Source organism: Miscanthus floridulus, chromosome 16 (assembly GCF_019320115.1).
Source record: "Miscanthus floridulus cultivar M001 chromosome 16, ASM1932011v1, whole genome shotgun sequence".
Classification (NCBI taxonomy): domain Eukaryota; kingdom Viridiplantae; phylum Streptophyta; class Magnoliopsida; order Poales; family Poaceae; genus Miscanthus; species Miscanthus floridulus.
This window is the reverse complement of record NC_089595.1, coordinates 191,535-210,714: the sequence shown is the minus strand read 5'-3', so window position 1 is coordinate 210,714 and position 19,180 is coordinate 191,535. Positions and strand designations below refer to the sequence as shown.

At 41.0% G+C, this 19,180-nt stretch overlaps 1 protein-coding gene across 1 annotated transcript; it reads right to left on the bottom strand.

Annotated features, from left to right (window-relative positions):
• Nucleotides 1-5,691: 5,691 nt before the first annotated feature.
• LOC136513553 (gibberellin 3-beta-dioxygenase 2-like) lies at nucleotides 5,692-12,177 on the bottom strand. The gene is made up of 3 exons (XM_066507533.1): nucleotides 11,681-12,177; nucleotides 6,685-6,739; nucleotides 5,692-5,742 (listed from the first exon to the last, which is right to left on the bottom strand). The coding sequence occupies exons 1-3, from the start codon at nucleotides 12,175-12,177 to the stop codon at nucleotides 5,692-5,694; spliced, it is 603 nt and encodes a 200-aa protein (XP_066363630.1).
• Nucleotides 12,178-19,180: the final 7,003 nt, after the last annotated feature.

The following is a 19,180-nucleotide window of genomic DNA, read 5'->3' as shown; positions in this document are numbered from 1 at the left end:
CGCGGGCCTGGCGAGAGCTCTTCACCTCATCTAGCTTGCTCTCCCACTTGACCTCCATGGCGTCGAGGCGGCGGAACACCTCCTCGAAGGCGGACTTGATGTTGGGCTCCATGAATCCCCGGTGACGCTGAAGCCTGGTGAAGTGGGGATGCTCGGGAATGAGATCTAGGACTCACGCACCTGAATCGACGAGGCTCTGATACCAGAATTGTCAGCGACCTTCTTTGGACGCCGGATCAACCGCAAACCCAACGAAGAACAGAGGCGTACGGACGACGAGTTCTTCTTGACGGAAAAGTAAAGTGTTTAGATACAGGCGTACGGGCCCTCTTTCCCCTTCTAGGCTGATCAGCATCTTTCTGTGGAAGGGATGCCGGGTGAGGGACCGTGACACGAAGCAGCAGCCTTTGGGTTGCTGCGGGGGCAACACCAGCAGAGCAGGGGACCGGGACCTCACCTCCTACTCCTGCTGCTGTTTGTTTGCGTTTTTATTGGATGCTTGCGATTTGTTAGCAGCTGATTTGATAGTAATAATAAGTGATCCCTTTGTATGTTGGGGTTAACTGACTGCTGACGGCCTCAGACTTTAAGGCCCCGTTTAGATCCAAAATTTTTTGGATTTTTAGCTACCGTAGCACTTTCGTTTGTATTTGGCAATTAGTGTCTAATTATGGACTAATTAGGTTCAAAAGTTTCGTCTCGCGATTTCTCACCCAACTGTACAATTAGTTTTTTTTTCGTCTACATTTAGTACTCTATACATGTACCACAAAATTCGATGTGACGAGTACTGCGCAAAATTTTTTGGAATCTAAGGGTGCGTTTAGATCCAAAAATTTTTGGATTTTGGCTCACTGTAGCATTTCGTTTGTATTTGGTAATTAGTGTCTAATTATGGACTAATTAGGTTCAAAAGTTTCGTCTCGCGATTTCTTGACCAACTGTGTAATTAGTTTTTTTTTTCGTCTACATTTAGTACTCCATGCATGTGCCGCAAGATTTGATGTGACGGTTACTATGCAAAATTTTTTGGGAACTAAACGGGGCCTAAACCGGCCCGCATGTCCTCGTGGTTGAGCCTGATGGGAAATCCTATACGGAGTACTGCACAGTACTCGAGAAAGCAAACCCTGTGAAAAGGTGACAAAGCCAGTGACCAAACAAGAGGAACAGCCACATCAAGGGTACCTGACCAGATTTACCTATCGGAAAAGATATCTCGGCTTTTGGTCCAATTTATCGTGTCAGTGCCATTGGAGAACACAGACACTGCCGCCGGCCTGCGCTTTGGTACAGTCTTGGCCGTGCAATGCGTAACATGGCCATGTTGAGTTCCATTAAATTCCCAACTTTGATACTATATAAAAAGAAGATTCTCCATCACATCAAACTTGTGGTACATGCATAGAGTACTAAATGTTGACGAAATCAAAAATTAATTGCACAGTTTAGTTGTACTTTACGAGACGAACGTTTTAAGTCTAATTAGTCAACGATGGAACAATTATTACCAAATAAAAACAAAACGCTACTGTAGCTGCAATGTAACTACAGTAAATCGGACGACGCCGATTCGGGCGGACTCAACGCGTCCCATATCTGGTGCAGAAATGGCATGCATGCATGCAGAGTAGAGGGGATCGGGCGATGGACACGCCACATGCCTTTTGACGTTTCTTGTGGCAGCCAGATGGCCAGACCTGGTACTAATCAACTTGTAGTGTCACCATCTTTCCGTGATGAAATGATGAACTATGTGAGTACAAATAAATATATAAATCTTGTGCGAGGAACTCAAGTTTGTTTGACAATCTCTTCCAAAGCTTTTCTTAAAACTGCCTTGGAACTGTAGTAACGGATTGGCTACGTGCAAAACTCACCAAAATAAAAATGCTCTTTTCTTAAAAGACACCCGTACCTGGTTCATACTCCATCCGTTTCAAATTAAATCAATTTTTAGAGTTATCTTAAGTTAAACTATTTTAAGTTTGATCAGATTTATAGAAAATATTATAATATTCATGACATCAAATTAGGATCATTAGATATATCATGAAATAATTTATTATTATTATTTATTTAGTATCATAGATGTTGTTATCCTTCTTTCTAATAAGAAATCAAAAGGAAGTATTTTTACTCGGGGTCGAGGAGTGGTGGATGAAAATTGTTCTGCAGTTTTCTATCTAATTAAAAGAACACGCCCTAGTGGAAATGTGGAATCGCAGCCCTAGAGGACAAAGGAGACCTTTAGCCGCAGTGAAAAAAACACAAAGAGCAGCCGTGGGAACAGTGGCAGTACGCACCGGCGACGACTTTGCGTGCCATCGCCGGCCGACCGCTCGGTTCGGCCGTGCCCATCATCTCCGGTTGGACCAGTGAACTATAGCTAACTATATATATATTCCTTCGTCCATAAAAAATTATAATTATAGGATGCGTGCAAGTCAAGTTAGCTTAAATTTAACCAAATTTATAGTAAATAGTATTATTATTTATGTCTTTAAATAAATTTATTATAAAAATATATTCTATAACTAATCTAATGATACTTGTTTTATACCATGATTGTTAATAGTTTTTTATATAAATTTAGTTAAAGTTTGACTTTTTAAAAAATGAGAATTGTATTTTTGTGTGGACGGAGGTAGTTCGGAGCAACCTGCATTCGTCACTTCATCAGGTCCAGCTCATCATCAGTGTTTCACGCCGTGGTAAGAGAAAGGAAATTGTTGCAACCTTTTCAGCGTGCTATGGCGGTTACAACACTAGTGCACGGTCAACCAGAAAGTACTAGCAATATGCTGTTTCCTGTGTGGTACTCCCAATTCCATTCTGACGAGCGTTCGCTCAATAGGAATTTGGTGAACGATGCTCTCCTCTCCTCGGGCTTTTTCATGCTGTGACGTCAACGCTGATGCATAAAAAAAACCAAAATAACTTCTGAATGGTGTATCAAACAAATCCTACATGTAGCTTCATTCATTGAAGAAAAAAAACATTAAAAGATTTTTTTTCTAAATGTTAAGTGACCGTTTGGATCCTTTTATTTTGAAGAAATTGAAATCTACATAATGAATTAGGCCATTTGGTTTGGAATTTGACATTCCATAAAATTCCCAAGCTCACAAATAAGCCTATCTCAAATTCATAGGGTGGGAGATGGAAATTGATTCTATAGATCACTTGCTATAATTCTATTCTTCAACTTATAGCATAATCTTCAACTCACTTCCCTACAATAAAAATGCAACATATAAGTATGTCCCTGGTATGCCTAACAATAAATATACAAATACTCCCTCCATCCCAAATTGTAAGTCATTCCAAGAATCTTGGAGAGTCAAAGCTTCTCAAGTTTGACCAAAATTATAAAAAAAATTACAAAGATTTATGACATCAAATAGGTATACTAGAAAAATATAATTAACAAAGAATCTATTGGTACTTAGTTGGTATCATAAATGTTATTATCTTATTATATAAACTTGGTCAAACTTGAGATGCTTTGACTCTCCAAGATTCTTGGAATGACTTACAATTTGGGATGGAGGGAGTATATTCTATATATAACTATATTGTTTTAATTAATCTATGCATAAATTATAATTTTTAGAATAACTTAATTAATCTATGCATAAATTGTAATTAATAGAATGAATTCAATTCCAAGGATCCAAAGCAGCCATTTAAATAGGCTAAATGGCTGAATATAATAAACCATTAATTAAATGAAAATGCACGATGTTTAAACAACCGTGTAGACAAACAGGGGTGAAAAGATAATACCACATTACTGTAGAGTGACTCCTAAATAAAAAGTTTCCGTATGACGCGTGGGGCATGGAGCCGTTAAACTTCTCCGGACTATGTAGACTACCAGAAATGCTCTAAGATATCATTTACTTCCTCTTTCATGTAATATAGTTCATTCTATAAATTTTAAGACAAATTAAGAGAACATAAAAGGTCCATGTACCCTTATTTTATTATCTAATTAGACGCTATCATCTATGTGATTAATGGTGATCGGTTGATAAATAGAAATTATTTAATGTAAAATTGGTTTTTGTCCTTATTAAAATGCATTATGGCCCTATTCGCTTGTCTATAATCCATTCTTTTCAGCCTGTTTTTTCAGCTAGAACAATATTTTTTCTTACAACAAATCAGCTGAAACAGTGTTTTGGCTTGTTTTTTCAGCGAAACGAACATGGCCTATATTTGAGAATAAATTTTGAATGCTAGAATACACTATATTACAGGACCGAGGGAGTAGCCATTATTCAGATTACACAAACATTTAAACAGAATAAATTATCAAATAGAATAAACAATCGATTAAATAGAAATGTCATACAACAATATAGTGTTTATACAATGTTTAAATTAAATAGATTAAACTGAAATGGCATAAAACAATATATAGCGTTTATCACTACTACAGAATTTAACTGTAGGGGCGACTCTAGAGCCTCTGTAGGAGCGGCTGCGCCAGCCACCCTTCCCAGGGTGTTCCTACAGAGGGTGCCTCTGTAGGGGCGGTTTCCTGACCGTCCCTGCAGTGCCCTCTGTAGGGGCGGCTGGAGTTTTCAGCCAGCCCTACAGTGCCCTCTGTAGGGGTGGCTGGTGTTTTCAGCCGCCCCTACAGTGCCCTCTGTAGGGGTGGCTGGTAATATCAGCCGCCATGTAGTGGACTTCTGTAAGGACGGCTGTATCACCAGCCGCCCCTGCTGTGTGTATTTGTAAGGGCGGTTCAATCAAGAACCGCCCCTACAGTGGATTTTCCAGCAAAAAACATAAATAATTCAAATTTAAATCTGACCACACATATATATATATATATAATTCAAATCAAGTAACAACAATCTTTTCTCAACTCTGACATATATTTAAGCATTTCCAGGAAGTACACCAATTCACACTAAACGTTTTGACACTGGTTTCACAAAATCACAGCAAGTAAATACAACTAGAATAATAAAGTTCAAACATTTGCTCTAGCCAATACCGAAAATTCTGTACATTTGATGCAGTCACAACTACACATGCAGATATTGCTACTGCTAAGAAATCTCTATGGAGACAAATAATTGTTAAGAACAATCATGCAAGGACAGCTACAGGGAAAACCAATTTCAACAGAGATAGATTCATTACATATGAAAGCCCTCACCTTGAGGATTTGTACTTAACATTGTCAAATATTTTGGATACAAACTTTCCTACAAATCAACATGTCTGATGTCTGCTGTTGGGCCATGGAATAGTGAGACAATAATTAGCAAACATAGAAGTTCCTAGTAGTGAAAACATATATACACCTGTAGCTATAAATTAAAATATGCTGACAAATGAAAAGATATAGATTGTTTGTCCCCTGAAAATGATTCATGTTCAGAACAGATAATAAGAGTTTGAAATCTAAAGTTTTGTGGCATTCTGTAATAGAAGGAATCACTAGGAATCACTTTTGTTTACACTAGTGCATGTCTGGTCAAAATATCTATACTTGGGCTATTGAGATCTGAACCAAAGCATACAGTACTACTACACATGCTTTCAGAAAAGTATACTACGCCGGATTTCAGTTTTCAACGATGGAATGTACTTCCTATAATGACAGATAATAATCAGCACCCAAAGCAAATAGATGCTGGTCCTTACCTTGCCATATGGCGAGACTAGCTACTAAAGTGTCGCGATCTTGTCCCCCAGCTTGTGGCTCCTCATATATGGTGCCTAACATAAAGTAAAACCAGAAAAAAAATCAGAATCAGAAAGGGAAAACAAAAAGACAAGCCTCCTGAAATGTTTAGCAGTATTGACTAATAATTGTTCCATAGGCACTGTGGATATGGTGCAAAGCACTGAACTCATCACAGAGTCCATAGGAATTGTGGACAGATATTCACATATAGTGACATTATCTGACAAAGAAGTGCAAAGTAGTAGTGCACGAATAGTGGCGAATCGGCAAAATAAAACAAAAGGATTTGCTCTGAAACATAGGTGTACCCAGCTGTAGTAGCACCTTTCTCTTATCAGTGTCCCAATGTATGGCAGGGCTACATGATGTTCAGTAAAAGAAAAGGAATTTTACTTTCTTGCAGCAGCAGTGTACTTAAAAAATAGAAGAATCCTATCCAAACTAATGAGTCCAAATTAAAGTCACTCTGTAAATTTTGGCATACTTCATAAGATGGACTGAATATAACTTGAGAATCAGATAATTGAGACCCCAATATGATGTAATGATGAATTATTTTCTGATGACATATTTTCCGGCATAACTAGAAATGGAAGCATCAATAAAGGCAACAACAACGCCACTACAATCTCATCTCGTCTGGGATAGAATCTAATTTTCATCATACTGAATTCCACTTACTGGTATTAAGCAAGTGAACACAATCGAGCAAAGTATCCTAAACTCATAATTTGTATCATCAATATAGGAAGGTTCTCATAACTGTGAACCCAATGTAAGACAACTCGTGTAGGAAGATGTTGGCAGAAGGTAAGAAGTCATGGTGGATGATATAGTGCACACCCTATCAGAATTATGTGGGATGCACTCAAGCTAACACCAACAGGAATCACATGAAATGAGCAACAACTTTTATTAACAGTAAGCAAAATTATGGCAGTACATTGAATCTGTAATGCACCTAGATAATTTACCTTGGCAAGTTGCAACGCTATTAGATGATCATACACCTCTGAAAATGAAGCAAAACTGTAAGCATTACGATAAAGTTAATTTGTTTAAGAACGTGTAAAACTGAATCATGTGATCCTTGTTGGAGGACATGTACATAGACACACCATATGCAATCAATGAAGAGAACTAATTTGACTCTGATATATGTGCATCTTTTAACCTTAAAAGTAACATATTCATCGAAACATGTTTGGCTGTGGCAAAGTGGAAACAAATATTATGGAATAGATCAAAGAAGCAAAACCGAAAAGCCTAACACTGTTTTTTTGGCAACCATGGTAGCAGCTTGCACACACGCATCATCTCCCTTTTGTGTTCTTCATCAGGAAATGAGCACATATAATTTAATGAAAGCGAGAGGAAAAATTGAAGAAGAATGTACAACATGAGGGGAACTGTAGACCATAACTTCATCTAAGGTAAACAATACCTGCATCTGGTCGCATCGGAGGCATCATGCGCGTCGACGCCCGGGCTGCGCCGTTAGGGTTTGCCCGCATCGGGCCTCCCGTGCTGGCGCGGCACAGCATCGGGCCGCTAGAGCTGGGAAGAGGGAGCAGTGGAGCGAACCTACTGGGAGAGGCGAAGCGCGTTGGCAAGTCGAGGCGGGCGGAGAGGGCGGAGCAGCGGCATCCCGGTGTCGTGGCGACCAGCGCCGGTGCCACAGCAACCTAGGGGGAGGGGAGGGGTGCGGCGGCGCTGCTGCGGGGTGGTGCGGCCACGGCGTGCGCCGACCGGATTCGGAGCAGCGGCGGAGTTTCTCGGTGGCGTCGTCGCGGTGAGGCATGTATTTTTTTTCTCATGCTGCGTTGTCGTGGCGTCTCTACTTCTTTAGGTGCGGCGGCAATGCGGGGGAGGGGCTGCCGCAGTGGGCAGCGTGGAGCAGGCGTGGCGAGCATCAGATGCCTGGAGGGACGATCGGACGGTAATGGGAGGTGCACTGTGGATGAATAGGAATCTGGGTGTGCAAAACGGGAGATGAATAGTGCGCAGTCACCAGGATTAGAGGTCGGTCTTTTTATAATAATATCATACTATACAAATAAATATTATTATTATTTATTATTTATAGATTAATTAATTAATTATATATATGCTTTAACTACTGACGTGAAGTTCTGAGAGTGTATGCAGATTAACTTTTTTTATCCAAATGTATTTATTGCAGTGCTTGTCCTGCATAAGTTTAACTGAACACGCCCTGATATAATGATATATACGTAGTTTTTGACAACTGCTACGGGTCATCTTGTCATTTGACAAAATTTGAACCTTTCAAATTTGAAATTAAAAAAAATGACAAGTTCGAACCAAAATTTGAGACCCAAAATGATTTCAACATAAAAAGTGATGAATACCAAAGTTGTTCAACTCATCAATATCTACAACTTTTATTTGTCATCTTGTCATTTGACAAAATTTGAACCTTTCAAATTTGAAATTTTGAAAAACGATAAGTTCGAACAAAAATTTGAGACCCAAATTGATTTCAACATAAAAAGTGATGAATACCAAAGTTGTTCAACTCATGAATATCTACAACTTTTATTTTAGTCGTCTTGTCATTTGACAAAATTTGAACCTTTCAAATTTGAAATTTTGAAAAACGACAAGTTCGAACCAAAATTTGAGACCCAAATTGATTTCAACATAAAAAGTGATGAATACCAAAGTTGTTCAACTCATGAATATCTACAACTTTTATTTTGATCATTTCTTCATTTGATAAATTCTTAACACACATTGTTCACTAATCTTACACATGTCTCATATAGTTTATAAAACCTTATGAGAGATGTGTCACATTTGTGAACAATGTCATTACCACTTTGTCATATGAAGAAATGACCAATACAAAAGTTGTAGATCTTGATGAGTTATTCAACTTTGGTATTTATCACTTTTTCAGCTGAAATCATTTGGGGTACCAAAATCTTGTCTGAAGTTGCATTTTTTTGAAATTCAAAATTTAAATTGCTCAAACTTTTCTTATGTATATATTGACAAAACCAACAAAATAAATTGACAGAGAATGATTTTAGAAAATTTTAGGAAAAAAATCATCAGATTTGGAGTCAGTATGAAGAAGAAAAACTAGTTACAAAGTTGACCCACAGATTAAAAAAAGAAATCACACTGTTCACTATGATCATGTAAGAATCATCTAGAACAGTGTGATTTCTCTTTTTAATCTGTGGGTAAATTTTGTAACTAGTTGTTCTCCCTCATACTAACTCCAAATGTGATGGTTTTTTTTCCTAAAAATTTCTAAAATCATGCTTCAGCATTTAAGTTTGATCAAACTTGGATGTGACAATGTTTTACATATTTTAAAATTTAAAATTTGAAATTTGACAAGTTCAAACCAAATTTTAAAACCCTAAATGATTTCAGATGTAAAAATGATGAATACAAAAGTTGTTCAACTCATCAAGATCTATAACTTTTATTTTGGTCATCTTGTCATTTGATAAAACTAGAATCTTTCAAATTTGAAATTTTAAAAAATGATAAGTTCGAACCAAAATTTAAGACCCAAAATGATTTCAACATAAAAAGTGATGAATACCAAAGGTGTTCAACTCATTAATATCTACAACTTTTATTTTAGTCATCTTGTCATTTGACAAAATTTGAACCTTTCAAATTTGAAATTTTAAAAAATGACAAGTTCAAACCAAAATTTGAGACCCAAATTGATTTGAACATAAAAAGTGATGAATACCAAAGTTGTTCAACTCATGAATATCTACAACTTTTATTTTGGTCATTTCTTCATTTGACAAATTCTTAGCACACATTGTTCACTAATCTTACACATGTCTCATATAGTTTATAAAACCTTACGAGAGATGTGTCACATTTATGAACAATGTCATTACCACTTTGTCATATGAAGAAATGACTAATACAAAAATTGTATATCTTGATGAGTTATTCAACTTTGATATTTATCACTTTTTCAACTGAAATCATTTGGGGTACCAAAATCTTGTCTGAAGTTGCATTTTTTTGAAATTCAAAATTTAAATTGCTCAAACTTTTCATATGTATATATTGACAAAACCAACAAAATAAATTGATAGAGAATGATTTTAGAAAATTTTAGAAAAAAAATCATCAGATTTGTAGTTAGTATGAGGAAGAAAAACTAGTTACAAAGTTAACCCACAGATTAAAAACAGAAATCACACTGTTCACTATGATCATGTAAGGATCATCTAGAACAGTGTGATTTCTATTTTTAATCTGTGGGTAAACTTTGTAACTAGTTGTTCTATCTCATACTAACTCCAAATGTGATGGTTTTTTCCTAAAAATTTCTAAAATCATGCTTCAGCATTTAAGTTTGATCAAACTTGGATGTGACAATGTTTTACATATTTTAAAATTTGAAATTTGATAAGTTCAAACCAAATTTTAAAACCATAAATGATTTCAGATGTAGAAGTGATGAATACAAAAGTTGTTCAACTCATCAAGATCTACAACTTTTATTTTGGTCATCTTATCATTTGACAAAATTTGAACCTTTTAAATTTTGAAATTTGAAAAAAGACAAATGGGCACTGCAGGGGCGGCTGGTGATTGAGCCGCCCCTACAGATGAACCCCAACTGTAGGGGCGACTCAGGTTACCAGCCGCCCCTACAGTGCCATCTGTAGGGGCGGCTGGGCTGTTGGGGCCCGAGGACGCCCACTATAGGGGCGCCTCCAACCCCAGCCGCCCCTACAGTAAAAATTCCCTCGTTCCTAGTGTAAGAATCTGACGTAGTGTATACATACGTTTAAATGGGCTAAAACAAGCACATTAACATATGAGCATGGTTAGCGCCCGGACGTATGGATACCCGCGGTTGCAATGCGTTTTCGTGCGTCCACTCATGGGCCCGCGCTGGCCGTACGTTGCTCGCCCGCGCGTGCGTCTCGTGCAGCCACGCGGGGGCCACGCCGCCGAACGTCATCCGCGCGGGACCATTCGTGCCCCTCTCGCTTCCCACGCGCATCCCATGTACAATACCCGATCTACTTTTGAGACATTCAGATATAACATTTGCAACATATAAAAAAAGGACGATGAAACACTTGAAACATGTGTCTAAAACACTTGCAAAAACAATTGAAAACCATTACAAACATACGCAACATCTAGATAAAATACTTTCAACATATGTGTGAAAACATATGCAACATCCAAATATACACGCTTGCAACATACGTTTTAATAAACATGCTTGAAACATTAGAGACAGACTTGTGCAACATACATCTACAACTATTACAACATATGTAACATCTCGATCTACTTTTGCAACATCGTATAAAATGTTTACAACATACCTCTAAAACATCTAAAACATTTGAAGTGTGAGCTTGCAACATGCGTTTTCACCCTTTTTCCGTGCGACGCAGAGCAGACGGGAACGGATGGTTCCGGCTAACCGGCGGTTGAGGATGGTGGCGCGGCCCGGTAGCGGCCAGCTATGCCTGCGCCTGGCCTGGGCCCGGCCAGCGATGACCCCTCTCCTGGGGTGCTCCCGACGATGGCCGTGAGCAGGAGGTGGATGCTGGGCCCCGACGCGTCGGAGGCAAAGGTCTTCCTAGCCGACGACCAGGCATCCGGACCCCGTGGTTGAGAAAGGAGCGGCAGTCAGATGGCTGCGGTCTCCCTCTCCACGGGCAAGCAGCGGTCGGGCAGCAGCACCGGTCCATTGGCGGGGTTGCTACCAGCGGCGAGCGAAGGGCGAGGATGCGGTGGAGGCACCTGCGGCAGCCGGTGCTAGGTGGGGGAAGTATTGCTCTCTTTTCTTTTTTTAGAAACCGTGTATATGCTGTGAAGGTAGAAGGACCGTGGGCTGGTCTGCAGGCCTAGCTAGACGAATGCGGGATGCTCGCCCGCTCTGGAGCATTAACACAACACGTACTGCGCACGACGACATGGCGCACACGTACGTACCAGAAGCGGAGGTAGTCGCCGCCGCCGTCGGGCCAGACGCGGCGGAACTCGTCGCGGACGGCGGCGGCGGGGAACGTGTACCCCTCGGACCACATGAGCTTGGAGAAGCGGAACGCCAGGGGCAGCCTGCCGTAGCCGGCGGCCGCGGCCTCCTCACCGAGGCGGCGCCCTGCGCAGGCCTTGTCGGGGGCCGGGAGCGCGAACAGACGTGCGACCTGCTCCTCGGCGTGCGCCGCCACGCCCCGCGGCACGCCGTGGCCGACGAGCAGGAACACGCCCCACTCCTCGGCGGCGCGCGCCACCGCCCGTGCCACGTCGTCTTCCGGCGGGCCGCCCGTGCCCATGTCCACCACCGGGACCGCGTCGCGGCCAGCGGACTCCACCGACGGGTGCTCGTTCACCCCCGGCCACGCGTGCGTCTCCGGCACGCCCGCCGCGGACCCCAACTCAAAGAGGCCGGATGCGGCGGTCGGCGTCGACGCTGAGGACGACGGCATCGTCGTCGGCTTTCAAGGACAAGAACTCGGCACGTACAGGATATAGATCAAAATGGAGATTACCACAAACTGCAGTTATAGTATACGCACAAGACGAATAACATGAGATCATTCATGTGTGAGCGATCATGCATGCAACGCAAGGCAACTAGGCAAGCAATTCATGGGGCGACTGACAACTGTGCCAGCATGTCCGTGGAGTGTACGAGCAGCGTTTCTGCCACGTAAGCGTGCAGCACGCGTGGCATGCAAAAGACAAGAACGGTTGACACTTGTTTGGGCGCACTGGCAGACTTCAGTTTAATTTCTTCAACCTTTTTGTGAGGTGCAGCTTCAGCTGAGGGCGATGAAAACCACGAACAAGTGATCAGCGGCCGGTGAGTGCATGAAAAGAGGTGGCCGGGCATCGCGTGGAGTGTTCGGCTTACCCCATCTTAGACCAAGGATGATAAGATAATAATATATTCAAGCTGTATAAGGTGCCAAATCATATTTACTCCCTCTGCTTTAAATTACAAGACGTTTTAACTTTTCTAAATACGTTATCTTTACAATGTATCTAACATAGTGTATACGGTTGCACACCACCCAGGTTCCCACGTCGCTCCGCCCGAGCGACACGGGCGGCGACCAACTCGCAGCCGCTAGCACCGCCCCTCCCTACATCCCCCTACGCCTCGCCGCCGCTGGAGGCAGCCACCGGCCGGACGCCCGTGCGGCTCCCATAGACGGGAGCGGCAGGGATCTCATCCCTCACCTGGATCTGCGAGGGACCGTAATGGAGAGTGGTCGGAGCCAGGAGAGCCGAGCAGTGGGGTACCCACCGGCGTCGAGCTCCTGTGCCACGCAGCGGATCCGGCACTGCATCGATCAGATCCGGCGCCCTTGAAAGGTCCTAATGGTTAGAGGGAGGTGAATAGCCTATTAAAATTTCTACAACAACACTTAGCAAACCGGTTAGACAAATATAAGGCGAAGCGAGTGTTGCACTAGCCTACTAAAAATGCAAGCCACCTACCACAATTCTAGTTTCTATAGTCTCTATCCACGCAATGGCTATGTCACTACACTAAGTTAGTGTGCTCTCAAAGGCTAACTAAAGAGCCACACTAACCAAACTAACAAGCTCTCACGACTAGCTACACTAAAGAGCTTGACAATTAGTTTACGGTAATGTAAAGAGAGAGAGAGAGCAAGATGGTTATACCACCGAGTCGAGGAATGAACCAATCAATCACAAAAATAAACACCAATGAAGACCAATTACCTCGGAATCAAATAATGACACAATGATTTTTTACCGAGGTTCACTTGCTTGCCGGCAAGCTAGTCCTCGTTATGGCGATTCACTCACTTGGAGGTTCATGCGCTAATTGGCACCACACGCCAAACCCTCAATAGGGTGCCGCACAACTAACACAAGATGAGGATCACACAAGCCACGAGCAATTTACTAGAGTGTCTTTTGGCTCTTAGCCGGGGAAAGGTTAAGAACCTCTCACAATCACCACGATCGGAGCCGGAGACAATCACCAACCTCCTCTCGACGATCCTCGCTGCTCCAAGCCGTCTAGGTGGCAGCAACCACCAAGGGGAACAAGAGAATCCCATAGCAAAATACGAACATCAAGTGCCTCTAAATGCAAACACTCAAGCAATACACTTGGATTCACTCACAATCTCACAAAGATAATGAACCAATGAAGGAGATGAGTGGGAGGGCTTTGACTAAGCTCACAAGGTTGCTATGTCAATGTAAATGGCCAAGAGAGCGAGCTAGAGCCGGCCACACGCCTTTAAATAGAGCCCCCAACGAAATAGAGCCGTTGGGCTCACAGAGCACCCTACTGCGCACCAACCGGATGCGCAGGTCGAGGCGACCGGACGCACGCCACCCAGCGTCCGGTCCCACGATGCGTGCCACATGGCCCCTCGGTTTAACCTTATCCACGTGATCTCAACAGCTAGTCTGCTTCGTGCCATGTGTTAAGATGCGACCGGACGCGCTGCTCAAAGTGACCAGACGCTCCATCACTGGAGTCCGGTCATTTCGAGTAAGGTTCCAGAGACGGTTTTTTGCGACCGAACGCGTCTAATCATGCCCAATCAGACTCGCCCAGCATCCGGTCACTCACCCTTTTCTTGTGTGCCACCATGCCAGCAGGACCGGACGCTGAACAGTGTTCAGCCAGAGTCCGGTCACTTGCGTCCGGTCTCAGGCCGAGACTAGCTCGAGCACTCCACTGATGTTTATGAGTGACCGGATGCTGCTCCCCTAAGTCCGATCACCACATGACCAGCATCCGATCACTGTTTTTTCAGTGACTATCACCTCCTTCATTTCACCAACTTCTCCACCCTTGCTCAAATGTGCCAACCACCAAGTGTATCACCTTGTGCACATGTGTTAGCATATTTTCACAAATATTTTCAAGGGTGTTAGCACTCCACTAGATCCTAAATGCATATGCAATGAGTTAGAGCATCTAGTGGCACTTTGATAACCGCATTTCGATACCAGTTTCACCCCTCTTAATAGTACGGCTATCGATCCTAAATGTGATCACACTCACTAAGTGTCTCGACCACCAAAACGAAAAAGCTCCTATCAAGTTTTACCTTTGCCTTGAGCTTTTTGTTTTTCTCTTTCTTCTTTTCCAAGTCCAAGCATTTGATCATCACCATGCCATCACCATCATCATGATTTTCACCATTGCTTCATCACTTGGAGTAGTACTACCTATCTCATAATCACTTTAATAAACTAGGTTAGCACTTAGGGTTTCATCAATTCACCAAAACCAAACTAGAGCTTTCAATCTCCCCCTTTTTGGTAATTGATGACAACCATTTTACAAAGATATGAATTGAAATTCATTTGAATCCATGTTGCTTGCCCAAGCATATTTACCATGTGTAAAAGGATATGGACAAGTTTCATGAATCCCAAATGGTAGCAATTGCTCCCCCTACATATGTACTAAGAGTTTGGATTGTAGCTTGCACATATGCTTAGATAGGAAATATAGGAGACAATGTCTACCAAATGATAATAAGGTATAAAAGATGGACATTTGAAGCATGATACCAATCAGAGTGCACCAATATACCATCCTTAGCACCATGAGTAACTAGACATACACAAAAAACTAGAATACCCCATGAGATCAACATTAGAAGCAAGGGTCTAGTTTTCATAATATGAGCATGAGTCTAGTTAGTTAACCTATGCATGCTAGTTTTTCATTTTATCATTCAAACCTACAACTAGCATACACCACACAAGCATGGTTATTGATATTAAAAACTTGTGCCATGCAAGCAAACATACGAAATGCACATTCAAATGCATCCACCAAGTTTATGAGCTTTCTCCCCCTACTTGTGTGCTCAAAATTTTAATTGATCCCTTACTTTGTCATATATCTACCCCTATGTCAATTTCTCCCCCTTTGTTTTTCTCTCACTATCTTTGTATTATCTTTGTACACTATCTCTCCCCCTTTGTCTTCAACGACCACAAAGGTTTAATTTTAAATAGGTTGAGATTATCAATGTCAATCAATGAGGTGGGGATCATTTTCTCAAATTTGGTCCAATCTAGATCATTTGCCAAAGATATTTAAATCGGTTTAATCCAAGGACAAGCTTCTTCACATCTTCAAATAAGGGTTACCTTGTACCATGTTGAGTTAAACACTTATAGCTCATTTTCTAGATCAAACACTAGGTTTATAAGCCCACAAATATGTCATATGCTACCACTAGACCAAATTAAGCATAAAGCAATAGTGGTACCATACAAACATCAAAATCATTTGATTTTCATGAATGAGCCTATTAAATGTGAAAAATGACTAGATGCACTAAACTTGTCCTTAGCAAGGATGTATGCCATGTCAATCAACTTTTACCTTGGATTGCTCGAATGAGAGGCATGTCATATAAGTGGGGAGGTGCATCAACACATATTTGAGAAATCCAATATGTTCAACTCATTCCTTAGCTTCCAAAACCTTTTCTCATCCAATGGCTTGGTGAATATATCCACAAGTTGATCTTCGGTGCCTACACTCTCAATGCAAATGTCCCCTTTTTGTTGGTGATCTCTTATGAAATGGTGGCGGACTTCAATGTGCTTTATTCTTGCATGTTGAACCGGATTGTTGGTTAACTTGATTGCAATCTCATTGTCACAGAGCAATGGCACTTTCTTGAACTTGATTTCAAAGTCACTCAAGGTGGCCTTTATCCAAAGTATTTGTGCACAACAACTACCGGAGGATATGTATTCGGCTTCGACGGTTGATAATGCAACACTATTTTGCTTCTTTGATGACCATGAAACAAGTGATCTTCCCAACAATTGACATGTGCCCGAGGTGCTCTTACTTTCAACCTTGCATCCCGCATAATCTGAGTCAGAGTAACCAACTAGCTCAAACTTCGGTCCTTTGGGATACCATAAACCAATATTTTGTGTATGATTCAAGTATCTTAATATTCTCTTTATAGCCTTCAAATGACTTTCTCTTGGTGAGGCTTAAAATCTTGCACACATGCATACACTAAACATGACATCCGGCCCTGATGCGGTCATATAGAGTAGGCTTCCAATCATAGACTGATACAATTTTTGATCCACCATATTTCCACTTGCATCACTATCCAAGTTGCCATTTGTTCCCATTGGTGTACTAATGGCTTTGCTATCAGTCATGCCAAACTTGTTGAGCATGTCTTTGATGTACTTGCCTTGACTCACAAATGTACCATTCTTCAATTGCTTGATTTGAAGACCAAGGAAGTAACTTAACTCTCTAATCATGGACATTTCAAACTCATTAGCCATCATCTTTCCAAACTCTTCACAAAAGTCTTGATTGGTTGATCCAAATATGATGTCATCAACATAGATTTGCAACACAAATAAGTCTTTGCCAATCTTCTTGGTGAAAAGAGTGGTGTCAACCTTGCCCATAATGAACCCTTTAGAGAGTAGGAAGTCCCTCAATCTCTCATACCATGCTCTAGGTGCTTGCTTAGCAATCTTAACTTGTACACATGGTCGGGCTTCTTGTCATCTTCAAAACCGGGAGGTTGCTCAACATATAATTGTTCATTGATGTAACCATTGAGAAATGCACTCTTGACATCCATTTGATAGAGTTTGATGTTGTGGGCACAAGCATAGGCTAATAAGATTCTAATTGCTTCCAATCTAGCAACTGGGGCATATATTTCTCCAAAGTCAAGACCTTCAACTTATGTATATCCTTGTGCTACCAATCTTACTTTGTTCCTTACTACTATCCCATCTTGATCTTGCTTGTTTCTAAAGACCCATTTTGTTCCAATCACATTGTGTCCTTTTGGTCTCTCTACCAATTCTCATACTTGATTTCTTGTGAAGTTATTCAATTCTTCATGCAAAGCATTCACCTAATCAACATCCTTCAATGCTTCATCTATCTTCTTTGGTTCAATGGATGACACAAATGAGAAATGCTCACAAAATGAGGCCAATCTTGATCTAGTTTGCACACCTCTTAAAATATCACCAATAATAGTGTCCAATGGATGATCCCTTGCAATATTGGTTGGTTGAAGGATTGGAACTTGATTGCTTGCACTTGCTTGATCATTGGGTTGAGATGATATACTAGCCACTTGATTTTGATCATTGTCATGAGAGCCATTTGTACTAGCTTGATTTGTATCATCTTGCATATTTGTGTTAGAGAGCACTTGCACTTGTTCATCTTCATCATCATTCACTTGCCTAGGTCTTAATTCACCAACATCCATGTTCTTTATGGCATTTGAGAGTTGAATGCTTCTAACATCTTTCAAGTTCTCACTCTCATCTTGGGAACCCTTGGTTTCATCAAATTCAACATCATGAACTTCCTCAAGAGTACCACTAACTAAATTTCAAACTCTCTATGCTTTACTAGTAGTTGAATATCCAAGTAGGAATCCTTCATCACATTTCTTGTCAAACTTGTCCAATCTAGTGCCTTTCTTCAAGATATAGCATTTGCAATCAAAGACCCGAAAATATGCAATGTTGGGCTTTCTACCATTCAAGAGCTCATATGGTGTCTTTTCTTTCAATGGGTGACAATAGAGGCGGTTGCTACAATAGCAAGCCATGTTGATAGCTTCGGCCCAAAAAGATTAACTCACATTGTACTCACTAAGCATAGACCTTGCCATATTAATGAATGTTCTATTCTTCCTCTCAACAAGACTATTTGATTGTGGAGTGTACTTGGCCGAGAATTGATGTCTAATTCCAAATTCATCACACAACTCATCAATTCTAGTGTTCTTGAACTCACTACCATTGTCACTTCTAACTCTCTTGATGGTTGTTTCAAACTCATTGTGAATGCCCTTGACAAATGATTTGAATGTTGCAAACACATCACTTTTGTCCACTAGAAAGAATACCCAAGTGTATCTAGTATAATCATCCACTATCACAAAGCCATATTTGTTTCCACCGATGCTAGTGTATTGTGTTGGCCCAAACAAATGCATGTGCAATAACTCAAATGCTTTACTAGTGCTCATCATGCTTTTGTTAGGATGGGTGTTTTCAATTTGTTTGACGGCTTGACAAGTGCTACAAAGCTTATCCTTATCAAACACAACATCTTTCAAGCCTATAACCAAGTCATGCTTAACCAATCTATTCAATTGTTTCATTCCAATATGACCAAGCCTTCTATGCCATAACCAACCCATGCTAGACTTAGTGAACAAACATGTAGATAGTTGGGCTTCACTAGCATTGAAATCAACCAAGTATAGATTCTCATATCTAAAGCCTTTGAAGATCAAGTTAGAGCCATCTATACTTATAAATCTCTACATCATCTACCCCAAATATGCATTTGAATCCAAGATCACACAATTAAGCTACGGATAGCAAATTGAAGTTCAAGCTCTCTACTAGCAACACATTGGATATGCTCATGTCATTGGATATTACAAT